The sequence below is a fragment of the Sceloporus undulatus genome, chromosome 2 (assembly GCF_019175285.1).
Source record: "Sceloporus undulatus isolate JIND9_A2432 ecotype Alabama chromosome 2, SceUnd_v1.1, whole genome shotgun sequence".
In the NCBI taxonomy this organism is placed as follows: domain Eukaryota; kingdom Metazoa; phylum Chordata; class Lepidosauria; order Squamata; family Phrynosomatidae; genus Sceloporus; species Sceloporus undulatus.
In genome coordinates, this window is record NC_056523.1 from 7,382,718 (window position 1) to 7,406,981 (window position 24,264).

At 44.3% G+C, this 24,264-nt stretch overlaps 2 protein-coding genes across 5 annotated transcripts in view; both read left to right on the forward strand.

The window, feature by feature from the left end:
- Positions 1–1,055: 1,055 nt before the first annotated feature.
- On the forward strand, positions 1,056–11,709 carry LOC121921842 (zinc finger protein 260-like). Of its 3 annotated transcripts, none has more exons than XM_042450453.1 (7): positions 1,056–1,162; positions 1,481–1,567; positions 3,397–3,828; positions 4,576–4,669; positions 5,512–5,597; positions 6,008–6,128; positions 8,771–11,709. In XM_042450453.1, the coding sequence occupies exons 3-7, from the start codon at positions 3,442–3,444 to the stop codon at positions 10,489–10,491; spliced, it is 2,409 nt and encodes an 802-aa protein (XP_042306387.1). In that variant the 5' UTR covers positions 1,056–1,162; positions 1,481–1,567; positions 3,397–3,441; the 3' UTR covers positions 10,492–11,709. The 3 variants fall into 3 exon arrangements, with proteins under 3 accessions (XP_042306387.1, XP_042306385.1, XP_042306386.1); XM_042450451.1 differs by having other exon boundaries at positions 1,083–1,316; XM_042450452.1 differs by lacking the exon at positions 1,056–1,162 and having other exon boundaries at positions 1,369–1,567.
- A 5,609-nt stretch (positions 11,710–17,318) lies between these two features.
- The window catches only part of LOC121921829 (oocyte zinc finger protein XlCOF6-like), a 22,197-nt gene continuing 15,251 nt past the window's right edge, over positions 17,319–24,264 (forward strand). Inside the window, exons 1-6 of one of the 2 annotated variants that reach the window (XM_042450432.1) lie at positions 17,319–17,438; positions 19,075–19,541; positions 19,725–19,809; positions 21,491–21,576; positions 21,784–21,904; positions 23,674–24,232. In XM_042450432.1, the coding sequence (XP_042306366.1) occupies positions 19,128–19,541; positions 19,725–19,809; positions 21,491–21,576; positions 21,784–21,904; positions 23,674–24,232 (1,265 nt within the window). In that variant the 5' untranslated portion in view covers positions 17,319–17,438; positions 19,075–19,127. Of the gene's footprint in view, positions 17,439–17,483; positions 17,826–19,074; positions 19,542–19,724; positions 19,810–21,490; positions 21,577–21,783; positions 21,905–23,673; positions 24,233–24,264 lie in introns of those variants that run through there. The other variant, XM_042450431.1, reaches the window with a different exon arrangement.

The window sequence follows — 24,264 nt, forward strand, 5'->3', positions numbered from 1 at the left end:
TGGAGGGCTTTTTTAAAAAAGGATTTTGTTAAAGAAGTTATGGCATAAGGTTTAGCTTTTGTAGATTTCAGTCTACCTCCTCAGATGCATTTGGTGGAGTGGAAGCCAGATACGGACATATATATGCCATTGGTATGTGAGGATGTCAGTTCAAATTACAAATCCTTTGTGCATGGAAATAAAGTTGCAGGTCCAGTTTTAAAGATGGCATAGGAAACTGGTCTTTGCCCATAGAGATGAACTGGTGGATCCAGCTTTGCAATGGGACTGGCCTGTCTTGAGGGCAATAGATGAATCCCATGAGGATAGTGTTGAAGTGTGTAGTGTGTCAGGAAACCATGATCTTTGTTCAATCCATTGCTGAAGGACTGTAGTTTGTGGGTGAATTCCAGTTCTGCTGTTTCTCTTCTCCATCTACCTTTATAGTTGTTTTGTACAAAGACCGCTGTTCTGAGGTCTGAGATGAAATGCCCAGGGAGACTGAAATGCCCTGCCACCGGTTTTTGTGTCTGATTTATTATGTCCATGTATCCTCTGGCGCAGGGACGGGTCTGTTTGTCCAATGGGGTGCCCTACATTCATCCACCAAATGCACCTGAGGAAGTAGAACACACAGGAGGGAAAGAGGGGGGATGTCTGGGGCTGGAGGAAGGGGCCTCCTTTTGGCCACAGGGGGCGCCTTCACTATTCCCTCAGGTAAATTAAAAAAGAAAGCAAGGGGCCTCCCTCGCGGGGTTGTTGTGAAGAGGGAGCCGCCTTGACTAGAGCGGATGCTTCTTCCCCCAGAGAGAGAGAGAGAGAGAGGGCCTGGCTCCCCTTCTCTTCGCTCAGAGCTTGGGTTGCCCTGGCAACCGCCCCTTCCATCCGGGCCTCGCTTGAGAGGGAGGCTGGGGGCGGGGGTGCTTGGTTTCCCTGGCAACTGCTGTCACTCTCGGCCTAGGCCACGCCCCCTCCTCCCCTCGCTCCACGGAAAGGGGGCGGGGCTGGCTCCTTTGGGCTTCGAGGCGCCGCAGGAACCTCCTTCCCTCAGAGCAAGCGCTGTCACTCTCGGCCTAGGCCCCGCCTCTTCCGGCCGAGAGAAAGGGTCCTGCAGAGTATGAGGAGCCTCGATAGAGCTACTGGCGGAAGCCGTGGAGGACCTTGGGAAGGAGGGAGGTCAAAGGTCAGACGCCCCTCTATTCCCCTCCTTCTTCTGTGGATGGAGGGGGCGATATTAAGCAACAGCAAGGAAGACAAGGGAAGCAGAGGCACAACGAAGAACAGCCCCGGCATAAGAATAGCCTGAGGCTCACAACTGGCAGCAAGGGGAGTGTCATGTAAGCCTTTTCCTACATGTCTCCGCCTGGCAGAGTTCCTGCAGGGCAGAAGGGGGCGGACTGGGTGGCCCTTGAAGCTCCTTCCAAGTCTGTGATTCTGTGAAATGCATCTGAGGAAGTAGACTTTAGGGGAAAAGCTCACGCTGCCAACTTCTGTCTTTCAGTTCAGTCTAAAAGGCGCTGCAAGGTCTCTGTGTTCACGGATAACAGGGCTATATCTCTGAATCCCCAGAGAACAGTTTATCATCAAGGTAAGTTTATCAGTTCAGCTGCTGTTGGAGAGCCAGGGAACTCCTTCCCTGTTCAGAGGAGTCTCTTGTGCAGCTGTCCCTCCACATTGGCACTTTTGACTTCTACAGATTTGGGTATTGGCGGTTTTGATTAATAATAGGTTCCTTCTAGGAATCTTTAAGTCCTTCAGCGCAACTCTGCCAGACGTTGACCATAGAGTTGCGTTGGAGAACCTACAGGTTCCCAGAGAAAACACTTCTCTGGGCATTTGGAGGTCTTCCAGCATGATGCTATGATCCACCTCTGGCAGATGTTGGTGACCATAGAGTTTCACTGGAGGACCTGGAGATTCCCAGAGAGGTGTTCTCTCAGGAGAAAAGAAGAGTTGTTTTTATTTGCGCTTTCCCCACATTCCCGGGGTCCTTCACTCCTAACCCAGCCAATGTGGAGGGACCACTCTATTTTCCTGCATAGCCAACAGAGCTCCCCCTGAATGTCTTTTCTGGCACCTGAGGCAATGGCTTAGTGCTGCCTGAAGGTGGCGCCATCCTCCCTGCATGGCTTGAAAACTGAATTGGGAGCAGAGCACCACCTCCGCCAAGCTCTCATGGTTGTTGTGGAGGAGAAAAGGGGGAAAGTCATAGAATCATAGAGTTGGAAGAGACCCCGAGGGCCATCCAGTCCAACCCTATTCTGCCATGCAGGAAATCACAATCAAAGCATCCCTGACAGATGGCCATCCAGCTTCTGCTTAAACACCTCTGAAGAAGGAGACTCCACTACACTCCAACAGAGTGCATTCCACTGTTGAACTGCCCTTACTGTTAGGAAGTTCCTCCTAATATTGAGGTAGAATCTGTTTTTATGGGGCTTGCATCCATTGTTCTGTGTTCTAGTCTCTGGAGCAGCAGAAAACAAGCTTGCTCTATCCTCAACGTGACATCCCTTCAAATATTTAAATAGGGCTCTCATATCACCTCATAACCATCTAGGGCAATCACCCTTTACTGGAAATGAAAGGCTGCTAGGAGTAGAGTTGGCCCTCCCTGTTTGTGGCTTTGACTTCTTCAGATTTATTATTCAGGGATTTGATTAATATATTCTCTCTAGCAATCTCTAGGTCTTCCAGTATGACTCTGCCAGAGGATGACCATAGAATTGCACTGGAGGACATAGATATTCCTAGAGAAAACACTTCTGTATGAATTTGTAGGTCCTCCAGTGCAATTTTATGGTTAGCTTCTGGCAGATGTTGGCCAGAAAGTTGCATTGGAGGACCTAGAAAGGTCTTCTGTCAGTTTTTAAAAAGTGGGGTTTTTTATTTGCGTGTTGTTTTTATACTGGCATAGGGGTCTTGCACTCCAAACCCTAGCAAATGTGGAGACCCCACTTTATTTACACCTGGAAGGAGGGAGGGAGGAAGGAATATAGGGGGAAGAGAGGGCAAGCAGAGGCTTTTCTCACTCTATACCACAGACCAGCTTCCTCCTCAGAAAGTGATTGCCTTGGGATGGAATAGCTGGAAACCAAAGAGGAGCACCATGTCCCTCCAGTTCCTCTTCCCCTCTATTGAGACAGAGCAGTACAGAGCTTCTCCTAGTGGCAGGGATGCTGTCCTCAAGCAGCAAAATGTCTTGTGCCAGCCCTGTAAGCCCCATAAAAAGACAAATGAAAAGAAAACAGCCATTCGCAGCTTGAATGTGATTGTAAAACAGCTAACTAGCACTCGCAGCTTGAATGTGATTGTAAACAGCTAACTAGCACAGGAATAATATAAGTATAGCTCTAATCAGTCATCTTTGTTGAGGTCTGTATACCATAATATTCCTGTCTTTTTGTCTTCTTGCAGGATAATCTGACAAAAAAAGAAATTTTCTCTTTAGAACTTGTTCAGATGGATGAATGTGCTGGGTCCGAATTAGGAAAAGGACTTTCTGCCATTTGGTCTGAGAGCAGTGGAGTATTTTGGGAAAGAACCACACAGCACAGTTCAGATCTACACTGCCAACGTTTCAGGAAGTTCTGCTATGAGGAGGTAGAAGGGCCAAGAAAAGTTTACAGCCAACTCCACAATCTGTGTTGCCAATGGCTCAAACCACAAAAGCACACCAAGACTGAGATGCTGGATCTGGTGGTCCTGGAACAATTCTTGGCTGTCCTTCCCCTAGAGATGGAGAGCTGGCTGAGGGAGTGTGGAGTAGAAACGAGTTCCCAGGCGGTGGCCCTGGCAGAGGGTTTCCTTCTGAGTCAAGCAGAGGAGAAGAAGCAGAAAGAACAGAAGGTAAGAGCATTTCATGCTGATGCTAATACAGTCGCCTCTCTGGATTTGTGGGTTTCCTTTTTTCAGTTTTGTTTATTCATAGGGTTGTGAAGTAGCAGCTACTGAACTAGCTGGGCTTTGTTGTCATCTCTTCCTCCTTTACAGCCCCAGCACTAACCTCCTGGTTTTATATACAGAAGGAGCAATAGCAGCTGCTGCAACCATCTGATTCTTTTCCTCAACACTTTCTTCCTCCCCCCCACCCACCCCCCCATCCTCATTTTCCTGCCAGCAGTGCCAAAAACCTGATTTTTATAGATATGGGATATGGAGAATGATCCTGGTAACACCAGAAGCTTGGCATGGGCCTGTTGGCAGGAGGAGGGGAAAAGGAGAATGAAAGATTGGGGAAAAGGATCCAGAGGCTCCAGAGGCTGCTTCTGTTTCTATTACTGGTACCTAGGTGCAAAGGCTGAGGGCTAGAGAGAAGGAGGGGTGTGGGTAATGATCTGGTGACTTTACATTTTTGGGGAACCTAGAGATATTCACAATTTTTCCACTTGCATGGAGGGCTTGGCCCCGTCTCCCACAAAAATGGGGGGCGAACTACTTTCAGAGGGCTGGAAATCCTTATTTTCAAAAACCTCTGCTTAACCACTTTTCTCTAGAAATCACCCAGAATGTGCATGGTACTGTTTGCCCTTAAATTCTTCCATTCTTTTTCTGATCCTCATTTATTGGTCATTGTGACTGGTTTTTCCACTTCAGGTCTTGATTATGAAAGAAACAGTTGTGGCAGAGAAGGATCCATTTGAAAATAAGTGGAGTATGCATGATAAGGACAGAATCTCCACCTCATTAGGTATGACTGAAGAGGGCTCTTTTCTTTCTGGCCCCCTCCTCTCAAGTATGTTGAAGACATCTGCATTTTGTGAATTGCTGACCTTGAATATAGGTCCATTTGTCTATAGGAGAGGAAAGTTCACATAGAAGGGTGGCTTGTGTGGCTTGTTGTTCTGGCCACAAGACAGCCCCAGAGTCCCTTTTGAAATTCCTGCCCCCTTCTCATGTGGGGTAGAGCCTGGAACCTGGTCTAGATCACTGAAGGCCTTAGGGAGAAAAACCTTCTTAGGCCCCATTGAAGTTTGGAGGCAAACCAAGGAGCCCTTAGGGAAATTGTTCACTGTGTTAGTTTGAATAGAAAAGTGCTTTGGGAACCAATCTTGCTTTTTCATTTTGGGTGTATATGAGAAAAGAACCCCAAAATATGGCTTTGTAAAGTGAACTGCTGCTGGTTCCAGCAACTCACATGCATTTCTATCCAACCCATTTTATCTCGAAAGAGTCAGTCAAAATTCCTTGAAGCAAATGCTTCAAATAGATAGATAAATAAACTCTGTGGATTCAGATAGGTTTCCCTACACCATTTTTATTCTTCTCATCCAGGTGTGATATTTTACCTTTCTTGAGTCAGTTAACATGTTAAATTAAAATAACATAGATAAAATAACTTCAGTGGGAAGGTAACAGAGTTCGGTGCAGTCATGCTGGCCACATGACCACCAGAGCAGTCCTCAGACAACACTGGCTCTTAGACTTAGTAACAGAGATGAGCACCACCCCCTACTGTCGGTTATGACTGTAGTCCCTTCATGTCAAGAGACTACCTTTACCCTTACCTTTCTTTCTTTGTGTCCTTCACAGGAGATGAAACAAGGCCATGGGCAATACAGACTAGTTCATCTCATGATTGTGATACTCTTCATGCAGCTTCAGTGAGACTGGATCAGGTAGGGGACAGGATCCCTGGAGAGCTAGGTGTGCCTGACTACTACACCTGGACCTAAACGGGTCGTTTTTGTTCATTAGGCTTGCCTACAATGGTTGCCATGTTTGAACATATAAAGCTGGTTAGGCAACTCAAATCTATCTAGTTTCTTTTTCCAATTAGTGTCAGCCATTTCTGCTCACGAACAATCTATGAATGCATATCATAAATAGTCTAAATAGTACCAAAGAGCTTGCTATATTTCCATGAAAATTTCCTGAAATTCCAATACTTATGAATCAATAATTGGAATAATTGATCTGGTTCAATCACCATCCTGAATTGGGCAATCTGATGGCAGGTCAGACTAGACCAGATAAACAGAAGTGGCAAGTGGGGAACACCTGTTTCAACTCATGTTTCTTTCTTCAGGTAACCTTCGAAGAGGTGGCTGTGTTTTTCACTGAAGAGGAGTGGGCCTTGCTGGACTCAGGACAATGGGCCCTGCATAGAAAAGTGATGGAGGAGAATTTGGGGCTTGTGTCCTCTGTGGGTAAGTTCCCTTTAATTCTTGGTGTTCATCAAATATAACTGCTTATAATCGTGGTTTTTGTTGTTAACTGCCCCTGAGTCGGCCTTAACTCATGACGACTGTGGATGAGACATCTCCAAGAGCCTTATCCTCCAGTACTTTTTTCTTAGCCTCGTAAAATCAGGCCTGTGACCTCCCTGGTTGAATCTGTCCATCTGGTGTGTGGTCTTCCTCTCTTTCTACTGCCATCTACCTTCCCTAGCATTATCATCTTTTCTAATGAGTGATGCCTTATTAAGCCAAAATATAACAGCCTCAGTTTTATAATCTTGGTTTCCTAGGCGTGTTTAGGCTTGATCTGTTCAAGAACACGTTTATTTGTCTGTTTGGCTGTGCACAGTATCCTCAACACTGTTCTCCAGCATCACATCTGAAATGAGTTGATTTTCTTTTTATCCACTTTCTTCACTGTCCAGCTCTTACATCCTTACATGGTGATGGGGAATACAGTAGATTGGACGATTCTAACTTTATTGCTCAGTTGTATATCTTTGCACTTTAGGATCTTGTCTAGTTCTTTCATGGCTGCCTTCCTATTCCTAGTCTTCTTATTTCTTCACTGCAGTTTCTGTTCTGGTCAATGTTTGAACTAGGTATGAGAACGCTTTAAGAAATTCAATTTCTTCATTGTCAGGGATGAATGTATGGATCCCTGTAGTCCTTATTTTTCCCCCCTTTATATTCAGCAGTAACCATGCCTTTTCACTTTCTTACTTGACCTTCCTTAGTAATTGTTCAAAGTCTGTGATGTTTTCCACTAGTCATCCATATCTTAGATTGTTAGTATTCCTTCCTCCTGTCTTCATTCCTCCTCCTTATGAATCCAAACATGATATTTTCTGTGTACAAGTCAAACAGGTAGGGTGATCGAATGCATCTTTATCTGACCCCTTTGCTACTTGGGAACCATTCTGTTTCTCTGTATTCAGTTCTAACAGTAGCCTCTTGTCCTAAGAATAGATTTTTCATAAGACTATCAAATGTAGTGGATCACTGATGTCTTGATCTATTCAGTCAGAAGCTTTGCTATATCCTATAAAAAACACACTTATTTTCTTTTGGAATTCCTTTGTACGCTCCATTAGCCATACTATGTTTGCAGTGTTGTCCCTAGTGCCTCTTGCTTTTCTGAACCCTGCTTGCCCTACTGGGATTTCCCTCTCCATGTATGATTGGAGTCTATGCTGCATAATTTTAATCATAATTTTGCTTGCAGGGAAAATTAATGGTATGGTCCTTTCGTTGCTGCAGTGGTTGTCATCTCTTTTTTTTTGTGGATTGGGATGTATATTGTTGGCATATTTTAGTTATCACTAGTGTTGATTATATCTGTGTGATTTGTAGCCATTCTATTGGAATATCATCTGTTCCTGGTCATTTATTCATCTTCATATGGTTCTTCTTTGTATGTTTCATTTGTTTCATTTTCTCTTTTATATAGCTCTTTTTTTTGTATTGCTTCCATCGTATTTTTATTTCTTTTTGATGTTGTAATATGTTCCTCTTCTGATCATAGAGCATCTCTACTCTTGGTTTGAATTCTCCTTTGAGTTCATAATTATCTCTTCAGTATTACTATAATTAAGAAGGCTGAATCATACATGAAGCAGTTATGAAAGCTGAAGAGCAGAGTCCAGTTTCTCCTAGTCATTGTTCCTCAAAGATGCTCAAGGGGGCTGAAAGTTCCAGAGGCAAGGTGTGCAATTCGAAGGAACTCCTTTTCCATTCCAAGACAAGGGAAAAGCTGTAGAGTGTCCTGAATGCAAGGGCTGGTTGGCTTCAATAAAAACTGGTGTAATGTCACCTGCTGTCACGGTAGAAACCCTCACTTGAAATATTCATCCTGGGTTTCCACATCCTTGCACATGAAGATGAAGAACCACCAAATGATTCCCTTTCTCCCATTACAGAGCAAAGTATTTGAGCATGGACAACTTGTGACCCTCCTGAAGTTATTGCACTACTAATCCCATCATCACTCATCCCTCAGTTGTACTACATATGACTGGTGGAGCTTAAGTCCAAAAACATTTCTAGAGCCACAAGAGTTGTGCTTTGTACTATGGTTAAAAATTCTCCTGCAGCATTTTGCCTGCTTTTGAAATAATCCTAGATAGTTCCCGTCTACACACTTGGTGTGTGAAAGGAAATATACCAAGTTATAAAAAAGGAAGTAGTGATTAAGAAGTAAGAGGCTCTGGATTCCTGTCTGTCTCTCAAAATAGCTTCCCCATGTTCATGCAAATGGGTGTCAGCCACCTAACTGTGTTAAGACAATAGTGTTAAGCTGCTCCCAGGTTCTGGAACTCCCTTCCTAGAGGCTAATCTGGCACCCTCCTTGCTATTATTTTTGTTTGGACTAGCCTTTGAGGGCTGAGAGCTCAGGAAAGAATGCCCTTTCACATTCTTTTACTCTGTTTTTGGTATTTCTTGCTGATCTTTTTAATAGTTCATGGTTTTCAGTATATTTCAAAATTTTGCACAATGTATATAATTTAGCTACAACTGTAAGCTATGTTGCCTCCAAACTTGGGAAAAGGTAAGATTCAGTTCAATCTCCCTATCTCTCTTGGACTGTGACCAGTTCTTTCTGTCCTTTACAGATGTTGAAGAGCTACTGTGTAAGAAGGAAGTGGAATCATGCAGAATGTTGTCCCTAACAACCAACTATAAACAGATGGAAGAAAATGGAAGGAACACTGACTCTCAAAGGAAGGGGAAGAAAAAAGCATCTTTTTCTAAGGGTGAGAAGGTCTGTGGAGTCTCAGTCCAAGAAATGACAAAAGAAAGAAAGAAAATTAGATATATCTGCCTTCTATGTGGACTAAGTTTCCATTTTAAAGCACTCCTTAACTATCATGTGAGAACTCACACAGGGATTTCTTTCAATGGTGATGTGTGTGGAAAGATCCTCAGTGTAAGGAAAGCTCTGATTTCCCATCAAAAACTTTACATAACTGAGAAACCATTTCAGTGCTTGGAATGTGGAAAGAGGTTCAGACAGAAGGCAGGACTTATTTATCATCAAAGAATCCATACAGGAGAGAAGCCATTTCCATGCTTAGAGTGTGGAAAGAAGTTCAGTCACAAGCAAACCCTCACTACTCATCAAAGACGTCATACAGGAGAGAAGCCATTTCCCTGCTTAGAATGTGGAAAGAGATTCAGCAAGAAGCCAAACCTTTCTGTACATCAAAGAAGTCATACAGGAGAGAAACCATTTCAGTGCTCTGAGTGTGGAAAGAGGTTTGGACGCAAGACAGGACTTACTTATCATCTAATAAGTCATACAGGAGAGAAACCATTTGAATGCTCAGAGTGTGGGAAAAAGTTCAGTCACAAGGAAACCCTCACTACTCATCAAAGAAGTCATACAGGAGAGAAGCCATTTCAGTGCTTGGAGTGTGGAAAGAGGTTCAGTAAGAAGCCAAACCTTACTGTGCATCAAAGAAGTCATACAGGAGAGAAACCATTTCAGTGCTTGGAGTGTGGAAAGTGGTTCAGTCAGAAGACAGATCTCACTTCTCATCAGCGAAGTCATACAGGGGAGAAGCCATTTTTCTGCTTAGAGTGTGGAAAGAGGTTCAGGCAGAAGTCAAGCCTCACTGTGCATCAAAGAAGTCATACAGGAGAGAAACCATTTCAGTGCTTGGAGTGTGGAAAGAAGTTCACTCACAAGCAAAACCTCACTTCTCATCAAAGAAATCATACAGATGAGAAGCCGTTTCAGTGCTTGAAGTGTGGAAAGAGGTTCAGTCACAAGCAAAGCCTCATTACACATCAAAGAAGTCATACAGGAGAGAAGCCATTTCAGTGCTTGGAGTGTGGAAAGAAGTTCAGTAACAAGTCCAACCTCACTTTGCATCAAAGAAGTCATAAAGGAGAGAAGCCGTTTCAGTGCTTGGAGTGTGGAAGGAGGTTCACTCAGAAGAATGGACTTCGTTCTCATCAAAGAAGTCATACAGGAGAAAAACCATTTCAGTGCTTGGAGTGTGGAAAGAGGTTCAGCGAGAAGCCAAATCTCACTTCTCATCAAAGAATTCATACAGATGAGAAGCTGTTCCAGTGCTTGGAATGTGGAAAAAGATTCAGTCATAAGCAAAACCTCACTTCTCATCAAAGAAGTCATACAGGAGAGAAGCCATTTCAGTGCTTGGAATGTGGAAAGAGGTTCAGTCAGAAGACAGGACTTACTTGTCATCAAAGAAGTCACACAGGAGAGAAGCCATTTCCATGCTTAGAGTGTGGAAAGAGGTTCATTCAGAAGCAAAACCTCACTACTCATCAAAAATGTCATACTGGGGGAAATCATTTCAGTGCTTGAGAGTGTGGTAAGCATTTTATTGAGAAAATACCTAGTCATCATAAAACAACTCATACTAGGGTGTACCTATTTCAGTCAGGTTTGGCACACTAGAAATCCCAGTTGCCTTTACCACAAGATTATCGGCTTGTTTGACACTCTGGAGAGGTGCAGTGGACAGTCACTGATGTCATTTAGGGCAACTGGGGGTAACATTGCATCAATTCCACTCACATCTGCAGGTAACTGTTGTTTTTATTTGTGGGGAGCAGCCAAAGCAGCAAGTGTTGTTTGATCTTTTTCAATTTTATTTTATTGTGAAGAAATAAAAGACTTTGCAAATGCACACTGTAGAAATATGATACAGTAGAGTCTCAGTTAACCGACCTTCAGTTATCTGACACTCCGGATTATCCGATGTCCCATGCTTCTTCATGAGAAGAAGCATGGGACGTCGGATTAGGGACCAAAATCCCCCGCCTCCCCTCCTCCCTCCCTCCTTCTTCCTTCCTCCCTCCATTCCCTCCCTCCTTCCCTATTTACCTTCCTTCGCAGTCACCGAGTCCTCTCCTTTGGACTGAAGAGCCCTTTGGAGGAAAGAGGAGGTCCGGGAAGAGGAGGACTAGGCGGGTGCCCAGGCCTCTTCTTCTTTGCCTCCCTTTCCTCTCACTCCAGGGAGCCCATCGAGGGAGAGGAAAGGCCCAGGAAAGAAAGATCTGGGCCCATGCCAAGGCCTTTCCCTCCCAGCTTCGCTTTCCTCCCCCTGAACGTACTCTCAGGAGCCCCGTTCAAGGGGAGGAAAGGCCCGGGAATGGAGGCCTGGGTGCTTGGCCCAGGCTTGTCCTCCGCAGCCACGGAGGACAGGCCTGGGTCAAGCACCCAGGCCTCTTCGAGGAGGCTGTGTCCTCAGCCCAGGCCTGTCCTCTGCAGCCATGGAGGACAGGCCTGGGCCAAGCACCCAGGCCTCTTCCAGGAGCCTGTATCCTTGGCCCAGGCCTGTCCTCCACAGATGGGATTAAGGTAAGTAGAGAGGAGGGGAAGGGGTAGGAATGGAGGGGAGGGACTTTTGCTCTCGATGGCAGTGCAGGTGTGTGCGCGCCGTCATTGGGGACAATGAGCCTCGGATTATCCGACATTTTCGGTTATCCGACTATTAGTCAGCCCGTTCATGTCGGATAATCGAGACTCCACTGTAGTTCATAACAATGAAAACAGAATAAAATAAACAAATACCCATGGGATGTTGTGTCAACCTCAATGAAATTTTACATTACATATAGTAATGTGTACCTTTTTTCTGTTAAATAAGTTCTGTGCCACAAGAGATTGAGGTAGTGTTATTTAAACAGAAAAGCAGCTGGTTGCCTCTTGTGGCTAGGATGTGTCTGAATCATAAGCATAGCTCATTACAGAGACTCTTCCTTTGGCTTCTCTATGTGCTTTTCATGACTTCAGCAACCGAGAGTGAAGCTACATTATGATGGATTATGTTGTACAAAGTGGTACCTTTATAAGCCTTTTTGCACCTTGTAGTCAGGGTCTCTCCCTCCTTCCTAATGCTCACAGGTCCATGATATCCAGGTTTTCATGTTCATTTTGTCATTATATGAGTTACTCGTTAATTAATATTAATGATGTTCGGAATTAGCTGCAGAACCACCAAATACTTTTTCAGGATAGTATTAGTTGCTTGAGATCCCTCCTAAAACAGACATGGTTTCCCATCCTTACTTATTTAGACTGAGGAAGTGATAATCCTTTGGCATTTGTCAGCTAATCTTATCTGTTTTTCTGGGTTCACTTTTATCACCTTCTGGCTGCCTGAGTGTCTGACCTGTGACAATCATAAAATTCAAACAGGCAGAATTAACATCAAACCTAGATGCACTGGATGCACCAGTGATCAATCTGGCTGCCATGTTTTGAACTAATTGAAGTTTCCAAACTTGGTACAGAGGTAGCCTAATGTACAGTGCATTGCAAAAGTCAGTTTTAAGGCTACCAGCAAATGCAGTACCATCTTTAGTTCCTCCAGGTCTAGGAAGGGGTGCAGCTGGTTAACAGCTGAAGCTGATAATAAGCACACTTGCCGTCGCATCTGTCGGAGCTGTCATTTGAAGCGATGGATCCAGGAATGCTCCACTGCTATCAACCTGGACAGCAAGAAGGTGTTTTCCCAAGTCATGCCCAGCAGATTCCTTGTCCTCCATGTAAAGAGAACACTCCATCTTATTTTTTCTCCTTAAGATGGCAGTCCTATGGGGGTGTTTTAATCCCACTGCTGCCACCAAATTTATGTGAGGCACAACCACAATCCGTTTTTATGATGGTGAGCCCAGGGGAGTCTTTATCCCACTACTGACCCCAGTGTTTTGTAAAATGAGTAGCGTGGTAATAATTTAGGACTAGGCTTGTCTTTTGAAAACAAGCAGTAGAACTTTATTTAAAACAACGGTTTGCAAAGATGTTATGGAATCAGATGGTTTATGCACTGGTTACTTTCTTGGCTTGAACTCGTCACTTTAATATGTTTCACGAAGAACACTGTCTAACTTTATCTAGGACTCCCATGGTCCCACTAGCAGTTTGTCCTTCTTAACCTTGGGTTTTCCAACCACCACCAAAGATATCCCTCAGGATATATTATTATACACCAGCCACTCCCTTCTCCAGAGTCCTGGATGTATGCAATGGCAGAGAGCCTTCTCTCTGAGACTCTGCCCCTGACCCTTTCTGACTTTCTCTCCCAGAGTTCTAAACCCCAACTGACAAAACCAACTGCCACCCGCAATCTTCAAATCCCCCAGCCAGCACCTGATTGGCTTCTGGCTGGTGATTGGCTGGTTTGTGGGTCTGTTCACCACACTCCATCTCTGACTTGTCAAGTTTCTACAGAGAGAAACTTCTTTTTGCTAGGTTGCCCTGCAAGATAAAAGACTGGAAATGTTAAGGGGAGAGAGACTTCAGAGAGTGATTGTTTACATCCTCCTGAGCTAGGGAGAATCTTTTTAGAGTGCCTGTGGGAGCCAATGTAGTGTACTGGTTTGGGAGTTGGACTATGGCTATGGCTCTGGAGATCAGGATTCGATTCTGAGCTCGGCCACGAAACCTACTGGGTGACCTTAGACAAGTCACATGCTTTCTGTTGGGGCGTGTGGAAAGATGCTCTGTGTCCACCATGACCACCTGCAGAGTTGAACCACGTCGACAGGACGCCAAGGAGAAGGAGATGTCTGCAAAGGTATTCTGGTCAAGAAGGAAATATTCCTTCACCACTGCAAACGGCCTTGAGCTCCTGGCTTGAGAAATAACAACAGAACAAGCTTTCACTCTTCATGAGGGCTTTAATCTTCGTTTGCAGTATTTACAAAATATATATATATACACAGTGTATTGGACAACTGTCACTAATACACACTATTTACATCAACCAACAATAATAACACAACCTCTGAGGCAGCCACAGTAACACCAACCACAGAGAGGCAGTTGCTCTCACACACCAACTGTCTCACTGTGTCTCAGTGACAGTTGAGAATGACAGTTGACAGTTGCATCAACATTCCAATGATGCACTGTTTCAATGCTGACACACACAACTGCCACTAGAGCTGCAAAATAACCTGCACAACAGCTCCACCTAGTGGCCACATCCATGTCATTTCCTGACACTCAGCCTCAGTGAAAGGCAAGGGCAAACCCTTCTGAACAAATCGTGCCAAGAAAACCCCATGACAGGTGTTAACGTATATCTAAGGTGAAAATGTTCAGATGTGGCAATGGTTGCTGAAATCTAAATTGGCTACAATTGAAGGCCAGAAGCCTGAGCCGAAGACAGGATTTTCAAAGTCAACGGATCAAGACAAAATGTAAACATGAAATGTTTTCTGTCTGTACAAGGATTGGTTCCTATGTTGCATAGCAACATGTAAAAAGGAGGCTGGACTAAGTAGTCACAGTGTGGGAATGTTGTACATATGAAACAAACACTGTTCTAGTGGATTCTGGGAGTATGGCGTCTGAGAGAGTAAGAGGTTTTTTGTACAGTAGTAGTAGCTAGCTCGTGTATTTAGAAACAAGAAATAAAAGCCCTCTAAAGAGCGAACCTGCTGGATTGTGAGTCTTTATTTAAACAGCTGTTTCACTAGGCATTGTTCCAGCAAGCTGCAAAGCCTGTTTTGGAGTTTTGCTTTGATCCTGAGTTGCAGAGGAGTCTGCATCTGCATCCAGTTGGCACCAGACCGGGACCACGGGCAAGAGACATCACCCAAAACATCAACAACACTTTAGGGTTGCCATAAGTCTTGAAGGCACATGACTGGAAAGGCACACAGCACACACATATGAGGAAATGGCTTATGTCAACCTCAGTGTGCAGTGCCATTCCTACTTACAATGCCAGGTGAGCAGACATCTTCCTTTTGCAGGACACTAGCTTTTATATGGTGATGCCCTTGATTTTTCTTGAATTTTGTACAAATTTTGGTGCCTTTGTGGGATGCTGTGGTTTAGTGGTTAAGATGTCAGTTCTGATGATTGGAAGGTTGGCAGTTTGAGGCCCAAGTGCTGCATGATGGGGTGAGCTCCTGTCACTAGCAGTTCAAAAGCATGCAAATGCAAGTAGATAGGTACTATTTTGGTGGGAACGTAACAGCGTTTGGTATGTCCCCCTCCCAAGGCCAGCTCAAGGCCAGCTCTCTCAGTTCCCCAGCTCTAGATTGTTTCTCAACGGTCAGGACTCTGTAGTATGGCAGTACTAGGGGTCCCAATCTACCTTCTGTCACACTCATAGATATGGATCTACTCACTATATTTTGATTCTGTACTGTCTAGGTGTTGAAGGTAGTGGTTTGATTGGGAGAAAATATTAATATCTTCACTGGCTGCCCATTAGTTTCTGGACACAGTAGAAGGTGTTGGTAATAACCTTTAAAGCCCTTCATGGCTTGGGTCCAACCTATTTACAGGATCACCTTCTTCTGTATAATCTACCCCGCACACTTGGGTCCTCTGGGGAAAATGAACTGCAGCCCTTAAAGACCAGGCTGGCTGCGGTTACCCAGAGGACCTTGTCATCTGCCGCTCCAGATTATGGAACGGCCTCCAGAGGAGATCCGTCATATTACCAGTTTAGACAGCTTTAAAAAGGCTGTCAAGATGGATCTCTTCCGGCAGGCCTTCCCTGAATAGCTTAGTTAACTGCTGATATGAACTATCATATTGAATACCCCAAGAACCCCGTCTTCCTGTCTTTAAGTATTTTAATGGTTTAAATATTAGTTATTATTGTTATGTTGTTATAGATTATTAATTACTTTAAACCCAGAATTTTAACCAGAAATCAGCAGAGAGACCCTGGAGTCATGATTGAAAAGGAAACATAGGCCCGTTACAGACGGGCATAAAATACGTCCTGGGGATGTACTAGGCTTAGGGAAAGTGTGTGCCTTACGCACGCACCTAACCTTAATACGTCCCCAGGATGTACAAAATGGCGGCACCAGTTCCACACGGGGGCTGCCATTACGTCAAGAACGCACCGCCTCCAAATGGGGCGGCGGCATAGAGCGCCCTTTCCGCAGCGCTAGAAGGAGCTCCAAAATGGAGCTCCTTCTGCGATTTGCGTAACTGGCACAGCCTTTAGACGGCTGCACCAGTGACGCAAGGGAGAAAGGGGCTGAGCGGCCTCTTTCTCCTCCTCCTCGCCGCCACCGGGTGTCCTTGGGGCATGAAGCCCCAAGGACACCCCTTTCCAGGCCACGGGGAAGCGGTGGATCGGGGTCTCAGAGGTTGCCATTCTGGCAGGTGAGGCCCCGATCCGGTGGGGAAAGGAGTGCCTACAGGCCATCCCAAAGGGGAGGTCTGTAATGCGCCATAGTTTATTTAGCTGCAGCTGTTCCTAGTAGGAAATCATCCAAAGTACTGGGACCCCAAATTCACAGTGAACCCAGTTTTTATAGTACTTTGAAGAAAGAAAACTACAAATCGCATTTCATTGGTTACACTGAATTAAACATTTGTACCCCTGTATTTTCATTGGATATTCACATATGACACCCAACACCTGTCACTATCCCTCATGGGTTACCCACCGATCAGTCTTTTGTCTTTATGTTTTGTTTCACTGTCCTAAAACTGTTTATGCAGTACTTCCTTTTATTTGGGTTAGAATTCTAAGTTAGGAGCCCTTTCCAAATTGTTTACCTTCCAAAACAGAACATTTGACATGACCGAGAATAACAACCTTTGCTCTTAGTTCCTTTCAGCACTAATCTTCAGCTCCTGAGCATTAGGACAGTGCTGAACTTGAACCATTCTACCACAATGTCAGGATTATTATGTTTGCTGAAGGGAGGGAGGTTGCTAAGGGAGAGTACTCTTCTACTGTGTAATTTTATCCTCATCGTCAGCCGCCTTGATCCCTTGGAAGAGGCAGGAGAGAAATGAAATTTTATTATTATTATGATTACTATTAGTTGTAACCAGGGAGGAGGGGTGAGGTTTCTACTTTCAGTAGCACCTTTGAGGCTCACTGAAAGAAAGAAGTTGGCAGCATGAGCTTTCCTAGAATTAATGCATCTGAGGAAGTAGACTGAAGTCTGCAAAAGCTCCTGCTGCCAACTTCTTTCTTCTCTCTAGAGACCTGGAGCAGAGAGCCCCCCTCGCAGGGTTGTTGTAGTTGTTGTTGTCAAGGCTGTTACAGATGGAGGGAGGACAGAGGGCTACTGGAATGGCCTCTGTCTTGTCTCTCTACCTCCCCCCCCCCAACAAAACGGCGCCGGGGGAAGAGAAGGCCCCCATTTAGCTGTCCCTCTTGGGCCTTGGCCCCGCCTCTTCCGGCCATGTGTCAGCAGAGTCCTAGAGAGGACCAGAGGACCTCTGTCACCTGGGTAAGGGTTCCCTATTGGAGGGCTTCTAAGGGAGAGGAGTCAGCGCAGCCGAGTCTTCTGGAGCCAGAGGAGCAGAAGGTCCGCAGGGAGGGAGCAAGGCAGGCAGTCTGCATTTCCCTTCGGGGAGGGCCGGGGCTGGGGCGGGGAGGCCCTTTGGGGGACTTCTCGTGGGCCTTGAATTGTCTCAGACTCCTGGCCGCCCTCTCATGGGGTTTTCCTGGGCACGTTTCCCCAGAGGGAGTGAGCCATGGCCATAGACTGCCTCAGTGGAAGTCTAGCTGGAGGCAGAGGGAGCGAATGGAGCCACTCTAAGGGCTGACAGCCTCGGTTGGGTTTCCTTTGAGAAACTGGAGCCATGTGTCCAAAGGAGGGCGACCAAAATGGGGAAGGGTCTGGAAACCAAGCCCTGCGAGGAAAGACTCAGGCAGCTGGGGATGTTCAGCCTGGAGAAGAGAAGGCTAAGAGGTGATATGAGAGCCCTGTTTACGTATTGGAAAGGGATGCTATATGGAGGAGGGAGCAAGCTTGTTTCCTGCTGCTCCAGAGAACAGGACCCAATGGAGCAATGGATCCAAGCTGCAGGAAAAGAGATTCCACTTCAACATTAGGAGTAACTTCCTGACAGTCAGGGCTGTTGGACAGTGGAATACACTCCTTCCTCGGAGTGTAGTAGAGTCTCCTTCCCTGGAGGCCTTTAAACGGAGGCTGGATGGCCATCTGTCAAAGGGCTGCTTTGATTGTGATTTCCTGCATGGCCAAATGGGGTTGGACTGGATGGCCCTCCTTGGGGTCTCTTCCAACTCTTATTGTTCTGTTCTGAAATTAATACCAAATTACCAACTGGAACTTACTGTACCAGTACCTGACTAAATTGCTAAAATACTCAGTGGAAGTTGATTTAAAAATTGTCTTTATCACACCAACTTTAAGTCTTGTAACCTGGGTTAAACACTTCTTCACTTCCTCAGGTGTCAAACTGTTGCAGTGGAATAATAAACAAACCAGCTTCACAGAGAAGTGTTTCTGTCTCAGCAACTTTGAGTCTTGTGTCATGGAATAAATAGTACTTTAAGCTTGAATAAATCTTTATGACATGTATCCTTCATTTATTCTTTTCCCCCCTTTGGAGATCCACCGGCAGCTGGGGGTTGTGTTTGTGTTAGAGGGCAGCCATTGTCTCAAGCTGGAATTCCTGGGAGCCAAAGGAGGAGCCCTCCATTTCCTCTTCCACTCCTTTGGAGGTTAGAGCAGGACAGAGCTTGAGGGTGGCTTGAGGGTTGCCATCTTCCCCTCAAGCTACACAATGTCTTTAGGCACTCCAAAATAATCCCGCAGGTTGATCCTGGAAATGCCAGATTGACAAAATGCCAATAAAGGGAGCGAAAGGCACCAGGAAAACAATAGAGAGCAGGAAGTGAGGATTTGTCAGGACAGAACCACGGGGGCAGTGCTACAGTGTATGAAAGTTTGGGGCTGTGGAGGAAAGAAGAAGCTGCCCTGAGTCCCAGCCCTGGGAGAAGGGCAGGATATAAATACATATAATAATAATAAGTGGGAAGTATAAACAAGGGAAAGGAAAGAAAGCAGCTGTTTCCAACTTGAATGTGATTGTAAAATATCTCCCTAGCACAAGAGAAAGTAAATCATACAAACATCTTGCTCTCATTATTAAGGTCTGTATCCCAAGTGATAATTCCACTCTTTTGTCTTACAGGAAAATCTGTTAAAAAGAGAGCAATTTCTCTTTGGAAATTTGACCAATCAAAAATGGAGAAGGAGGAATCTGCTGGGCCTGAGTTAGGAAAAGGTCTTCCTCCCATTCAGGCTGAGACCAGTGAAGCATTCTGGAAAAGAACCGCACAGCACAGCCTGAGGAAAGATATGCTCAGTTCAGATCTACAGCTCCAACGTTTCAGGCAGTTCTGCTATGAAGAGGCAGAAAGACCCAGAAAGATTTGCAGCCAACTCCACAATCTGTGCTGCCAATGGCTGAAGCCAGAAAGACACACCAAGATTCAGATGCTGGACCTGGTGGTCCTGGAGCAATTCTTGGCTGTTCTTCCCCCAGAGATGGAGGGCTGGCTCAGGGAGTGTGGAGTGGAAACGAGTTCCCAGGCAGTGGCCCTGGCAGAGGGTTTCCTTCTGAGTCAAGCAGAGGAGAAGAAACGGAAAGAGCAGCAGGTGGGAGTGTCTCATGCTGGTACTTTCAGTAGGCTGGGAATATTTTCAAGCCTATCTTAAAAAGTGTCACCACTTTTCCCTCGAAATCATCCAAAGGATGGCTGATTCTCTTGGACCGTATCCTCTTCCATTCTTTTTCTGAGCTTCATTGATTGGTCATCCTGACTGTTTTTCCCCCTGCAGAACGTGATTGTGGAAGGAACAGCTGAAGCAGGGAAGGGTCCTTCTGAAACCATGCTGCACAGGCAGAGAGTCTCCACCTCAGTGGGTAAGACTGAATGGGCCTCTTTTCTTCCTGGCCTTCTCCTTTCAAGTATGGTAATGATGTGTATTGTGTGAGATGCTGTCCTTGAACATTCATATGAATTGAGAACTTTCAGATTATATGTGTTTGAGAAAGGAAAAATTAAATGGAAGGGAAGTTTGTGTGGGTTGTTCCACCAGGCAGCCCCAATGTCCCATCTGCAGCTCCTGTCCCTTTCCTGTGTGCAGGAGAGCCTGGAACTTGGACTATATCACTGAGAGGAATAGCTTAAGGAAACTGCTTCAGCCACATTAAAGTATGGATGCATACTAAGGAATCTCTAATGATACTGTTCCTGTGCTTAAGTTTGAAATCAAAGTTGCTTTGAGATCCAATCATGGTTTTGAATTTTTGGTCTATATTAGAAAAGAGGCACAAAATGTGGCTTTCTGATGCAAACTAATAATGGTCCCAGCAACTCAGCTGCATTCCCCTTTCTCTTCTTCAACCCAGTTTCTCCTGAAAGAATTAGGGCAGAACAGACCGGCAAGAGGGGGCAGTTTCAAGCCACTTGCACTGAAGACACATTGGGGCTCTGGCAAATGCATGCCACAAGTCCAATCTGCCTTGAACCTGGTCTCAATAGGAGCGGAAAAGATCCGCTCCTATTTGGGCTGGGAAAGAGCCACCTTTCCCAGCCTTCCTGCAATCCCAGGGCAGCTCCAAGATGCTCCTGCGGCATGTAGACACCATGTCACTGGAGCATCTTGAAGCTGCCCATGTCTTGGCAGCCAGCCGCCTTCTGGGTGTCTTGGGAGTGTGCTCCCAAGATGCCCAGAAGGCGTCTTCAATGGGTCTTCTGTTCTGGCATTTAGTCAAAATTCCTTGCCTGCTGAGCATTGCCATCCCCCACTGGGCTCTTGGGTATTTATTTTCCTTTGATTTAAATTATGTGTGTGGGTTAGGCAAGAAACACACAAAGTAGTTCCCTCCTTCACGAGAATGATTTCTCATTTTGAAGCTGAAAATTACCTGTCCCTGTATTTACCTGTGTTTTCTTCAGTTTTATATCAAGGATCTTTTCTTTGCTGTTCCTTCTAGACCGTTTTGCTTCTTCTCACCTTGATTTTACTCTTCTTGAATCAGATTCCATCTGTCTTTAAAAAGTTCTAAAATTTATTTCTTAAAATGTAAACTACTTTTAACAGGGAGTTTCCAGTGGGTTTCAAGTGTTTTTATTTATGTAATTAAGTGTTTTAAACTTTAACATCCGTTGTTCATCACATCAGGGACTCTGATGGTTTGAGAGGCAGTAGGCAAATGCTTAAAACAGATAGTTTCAAGTTAACTTTTATTGTACTAGCCAAAGGCCATGCCAAAAAGAGCTTAAAACAGATAAATAAACTTTCTGAAGTAGGTAGGTTCCACTATACCACTGTCTTTCTTTTTATCCAGATTTCAGTTTTTACCTTTCTTGAGTCAGTTAACATATTTTAAAATATTAACATCTTTCTTTTGTTGTTTTGCATATTTTTACATGATTTTGTTACCCCTTCTGATCTTGGATTTATTCTGAGTTTCCTGCCACCTCCAGCTTGTGTGTTTGGTATAACTTTGTCTATGTTTTAGTGAGTATGGGAAGACTTCAGTCAGAAATAGGAAAATTGGAATATGACTCGCCCTTCTCCTTTTGTGTCTTTCACAGGAGATGGAACAAGGGCACAGACAACGCATGCTAGTTCATCTCCTGATAATGATATGTCTGGCTCAGCTTCCATGAGACTGGATCAGGTAGGGCGCAAGACATCTGGAGGGATAGGTGTCCCTGACCCCTGTAAATCTCCTTGGACCTGAAAGAATCTTTCCCCTTCATTTGGCTTATCTACAACTGTTGCTGTGTTTGAACGTTTAAATCTGGTTAGGCAACTCCAATCTGTCTAGTTTCTTTGCCAGTTAGCGTCAGCTTTCTCTGCTCATGTGAGACATTTCTTTCTTCAGGTGACCTTCGAAGAGGTGGCTGTGTTTTTCAGTGAGGAGGAGTGGGCCTTGCTGGCCCCAGGACAATGGGCCCTGCACAGGGAAGTGATGGAGGAGAATTTGGGGCTTGTGTCCTCTCTGGGTAAGCCCTTTTCTTTCTTGTGATTCATCAAATATAACATGCCAAAATCACTATTTTCTCTTCAATATTACTATATTTAAGAATGCTGAATATTCTTCTTCTAGCCTGGACATTTTTGGTGAAGCCCTAAATTAACAGAACTTTATCTAGCGATCTGAAGGCCAATTTGTGGGGTGGGTGGGTATTTTTTCACCAAAGCATTAATTCCCAGGAAAATTTAAAAAAAAAAAGGATTATAGAATGTTTTCTTTTAAAATGATGAATAAAATGTTTAAGAGAAGGTATTCAATTATTTATTCCCCCACATTATTTCTAAAAACTATGTAGCAGGTAAATGTAATTTAAGATTATATGCATGCAATTCTTAGTCTTGGGGGCAAAACAGGTGGGCATAATATACCGGCTTGGGAGCAGTGTGGGGGCATGGTATTTAGAAGCAGTTTCTGTCCCATAGCCAGGTCTGAAACCAGACTGACATGGATCTAGATAATCTGTTTCATCCACGAACCTTTGGAGTTGAGAGACCACCACACATTCCAGCACCTTGCTCAAAATGGAAGGTTGGAGACATTAATCACTTCTCTTACCCATTCCACCAGTCCTCCTCTGGCCCGTTTATTAAGCCAAGAAGGGCAAGGATCTAGTATACATATAGTGTATAGATATATATTCCTCAAGTATAAAGTTACCTTTGTTGTGGAAAGGGTATTAATATTTCATTTATTAATAATAGATGGGTATAATATTTTAAAAAGAAAAAGGACAAACAGGAAAGGAGGAGTAGCAGCATTATATGTCAGGGATGTTTATACCTGTGAAGAGATCCAGGACTTAAATCCTGGAAGCCAAGTGGAAAGCATCTTCATAAAAATTAAAGGGAAGGGAAATAACAGGAATGTTATTGTGGGAGTCTACTACAGACCCTCAAGTCAGACTGAGGAATTGGATGATGCCTTTCTAGAACAGATGACCACACAATAGCAATAGCAAGTACATTTCTATACTGCTTATCAGTGTACTTAAGCACTCCCTAAGCAGTTTACAATGTGTAAACTTATTCCCCCACTAAGCCAGATATTCATTTTAGCGATCTATGAAAGGATGCAAGGCTGAGTCGACCCTGGAGCCCTGCAGGATCGAACTCATAAACTTGTGGCTGTACAGCTGCAGTACCAGCATTTAACTACTGCACCATCAGGGCTCCCTACACTCAGAAAGGAGAGGTGTTAAATGATGAGTGACTTCAACTATCATGATATTTGCTGCATGTGAAACTTAGCCTGAACTTTAAGGTCTAGTAAATTCTTCACATGTCTCAAAGACAATTTCATTGTCCCAAAGGTGGAAAAGGCAACAAGGGGATCAGCTATTTTAGATCTGATCCTAACCAGTAGGGATGACCTGGATAATGGGGTGGAAGTGGTGGATACTTGGGTGGGAGTGATCATGTTCTCCTGGATTTGTTAAACAGTTGAAAGGAGAAGCCAGGCATAGTCAGACACACAATTTAGACTTTAAAAAAACTGTGTTTTTATATTTCTCTGTGTTTTATACTGTGTGTTTTATATTTCTTGCTGTTCTTTTTAATGGTTCATGGTACATTTTTAAATATTGCATGATGTAAATTTTTAGTAATATCTGTGTTGAGCCTGCTAGAGTGCACCAAGGCACGCTATAAAAATATAATTATATTATAAATAAATATTATACTCTTATGGTCTGTGTCCCTGTCTCTTTTGGGCTCTGACCTGTTTTTCTCTCTTTTATAGATGTAGATGATCCATGGTGTAAGAATGAAGAAGAACTATCCAGGGTGTTCCCCAAAAGGGCCAGTTATAAAATAATGGAAGAGAATGGGAGAAAAACTGGCTCTCAAAGGAAGGGGAAGAACCAAGCATCTACTTCTCAGGGTGGGGAGGTCTGTGGAATCTCAGTGCAAGAAATTACAAAAGAAAAAAAGAAAAGAAATAGATATATATGCCTTCTATGTGGAAGAAGCTTTCACTTTAAAGTAAGGCTTAACTGTCATGTGAGAACTCATACAGGGGTGATTTCTTTCAATGGTGATGAGTGTGGAAAGATCATCAGGAATGCCCTGATTTCCCATAAAAAAATCTACAAAAGTGAAAAACCATTTCAATGCTTGGACTGTGGAAAGATCTTCAGTCAGAGGACAGTCCTCACTCGTCATCAAGCAACTCACACTGGGGAGAAGCCATTTCAGTGCTTACAGTGTGGAAAGAGCTTCAGTCAGAAGATAGAACTTACCTCTCATCTAATAAGTCATACAGGAGAGAAGCCATTTCAGTGCTTAGAATGTGGAAAGAAGTTCATTCAGAAGATAGGACTTACTTATCATA

What these genes read in the sequence shown, in the direction of transcription:
- LOC121921842 (XM_042450453.1), top strand. Translation starts at nt 3,442, where the DNA reads ATGGATGAATGTGCTGGGTCCGAATTAGGAAAAGGACTTTCTGCCATT. An exon ending in CAGAATCTCCACCTCATTAG is followed by an intron (nt 4,670 to 5,511) that starts GTATGACTGAAG and finishes TGTCCTTCACAG; the next exon opens with GAGATGAAACAAGGCCATGG. An exon ending in CTTCAGTGAGACTGGATCAG is followed by an intron (nt 5,598 to 6,007) that starts GTAGGGGACAGG and finishes TTCTTTCTTCAG; the next exon opens with GTAACCTTCGAAGAGGTGGC.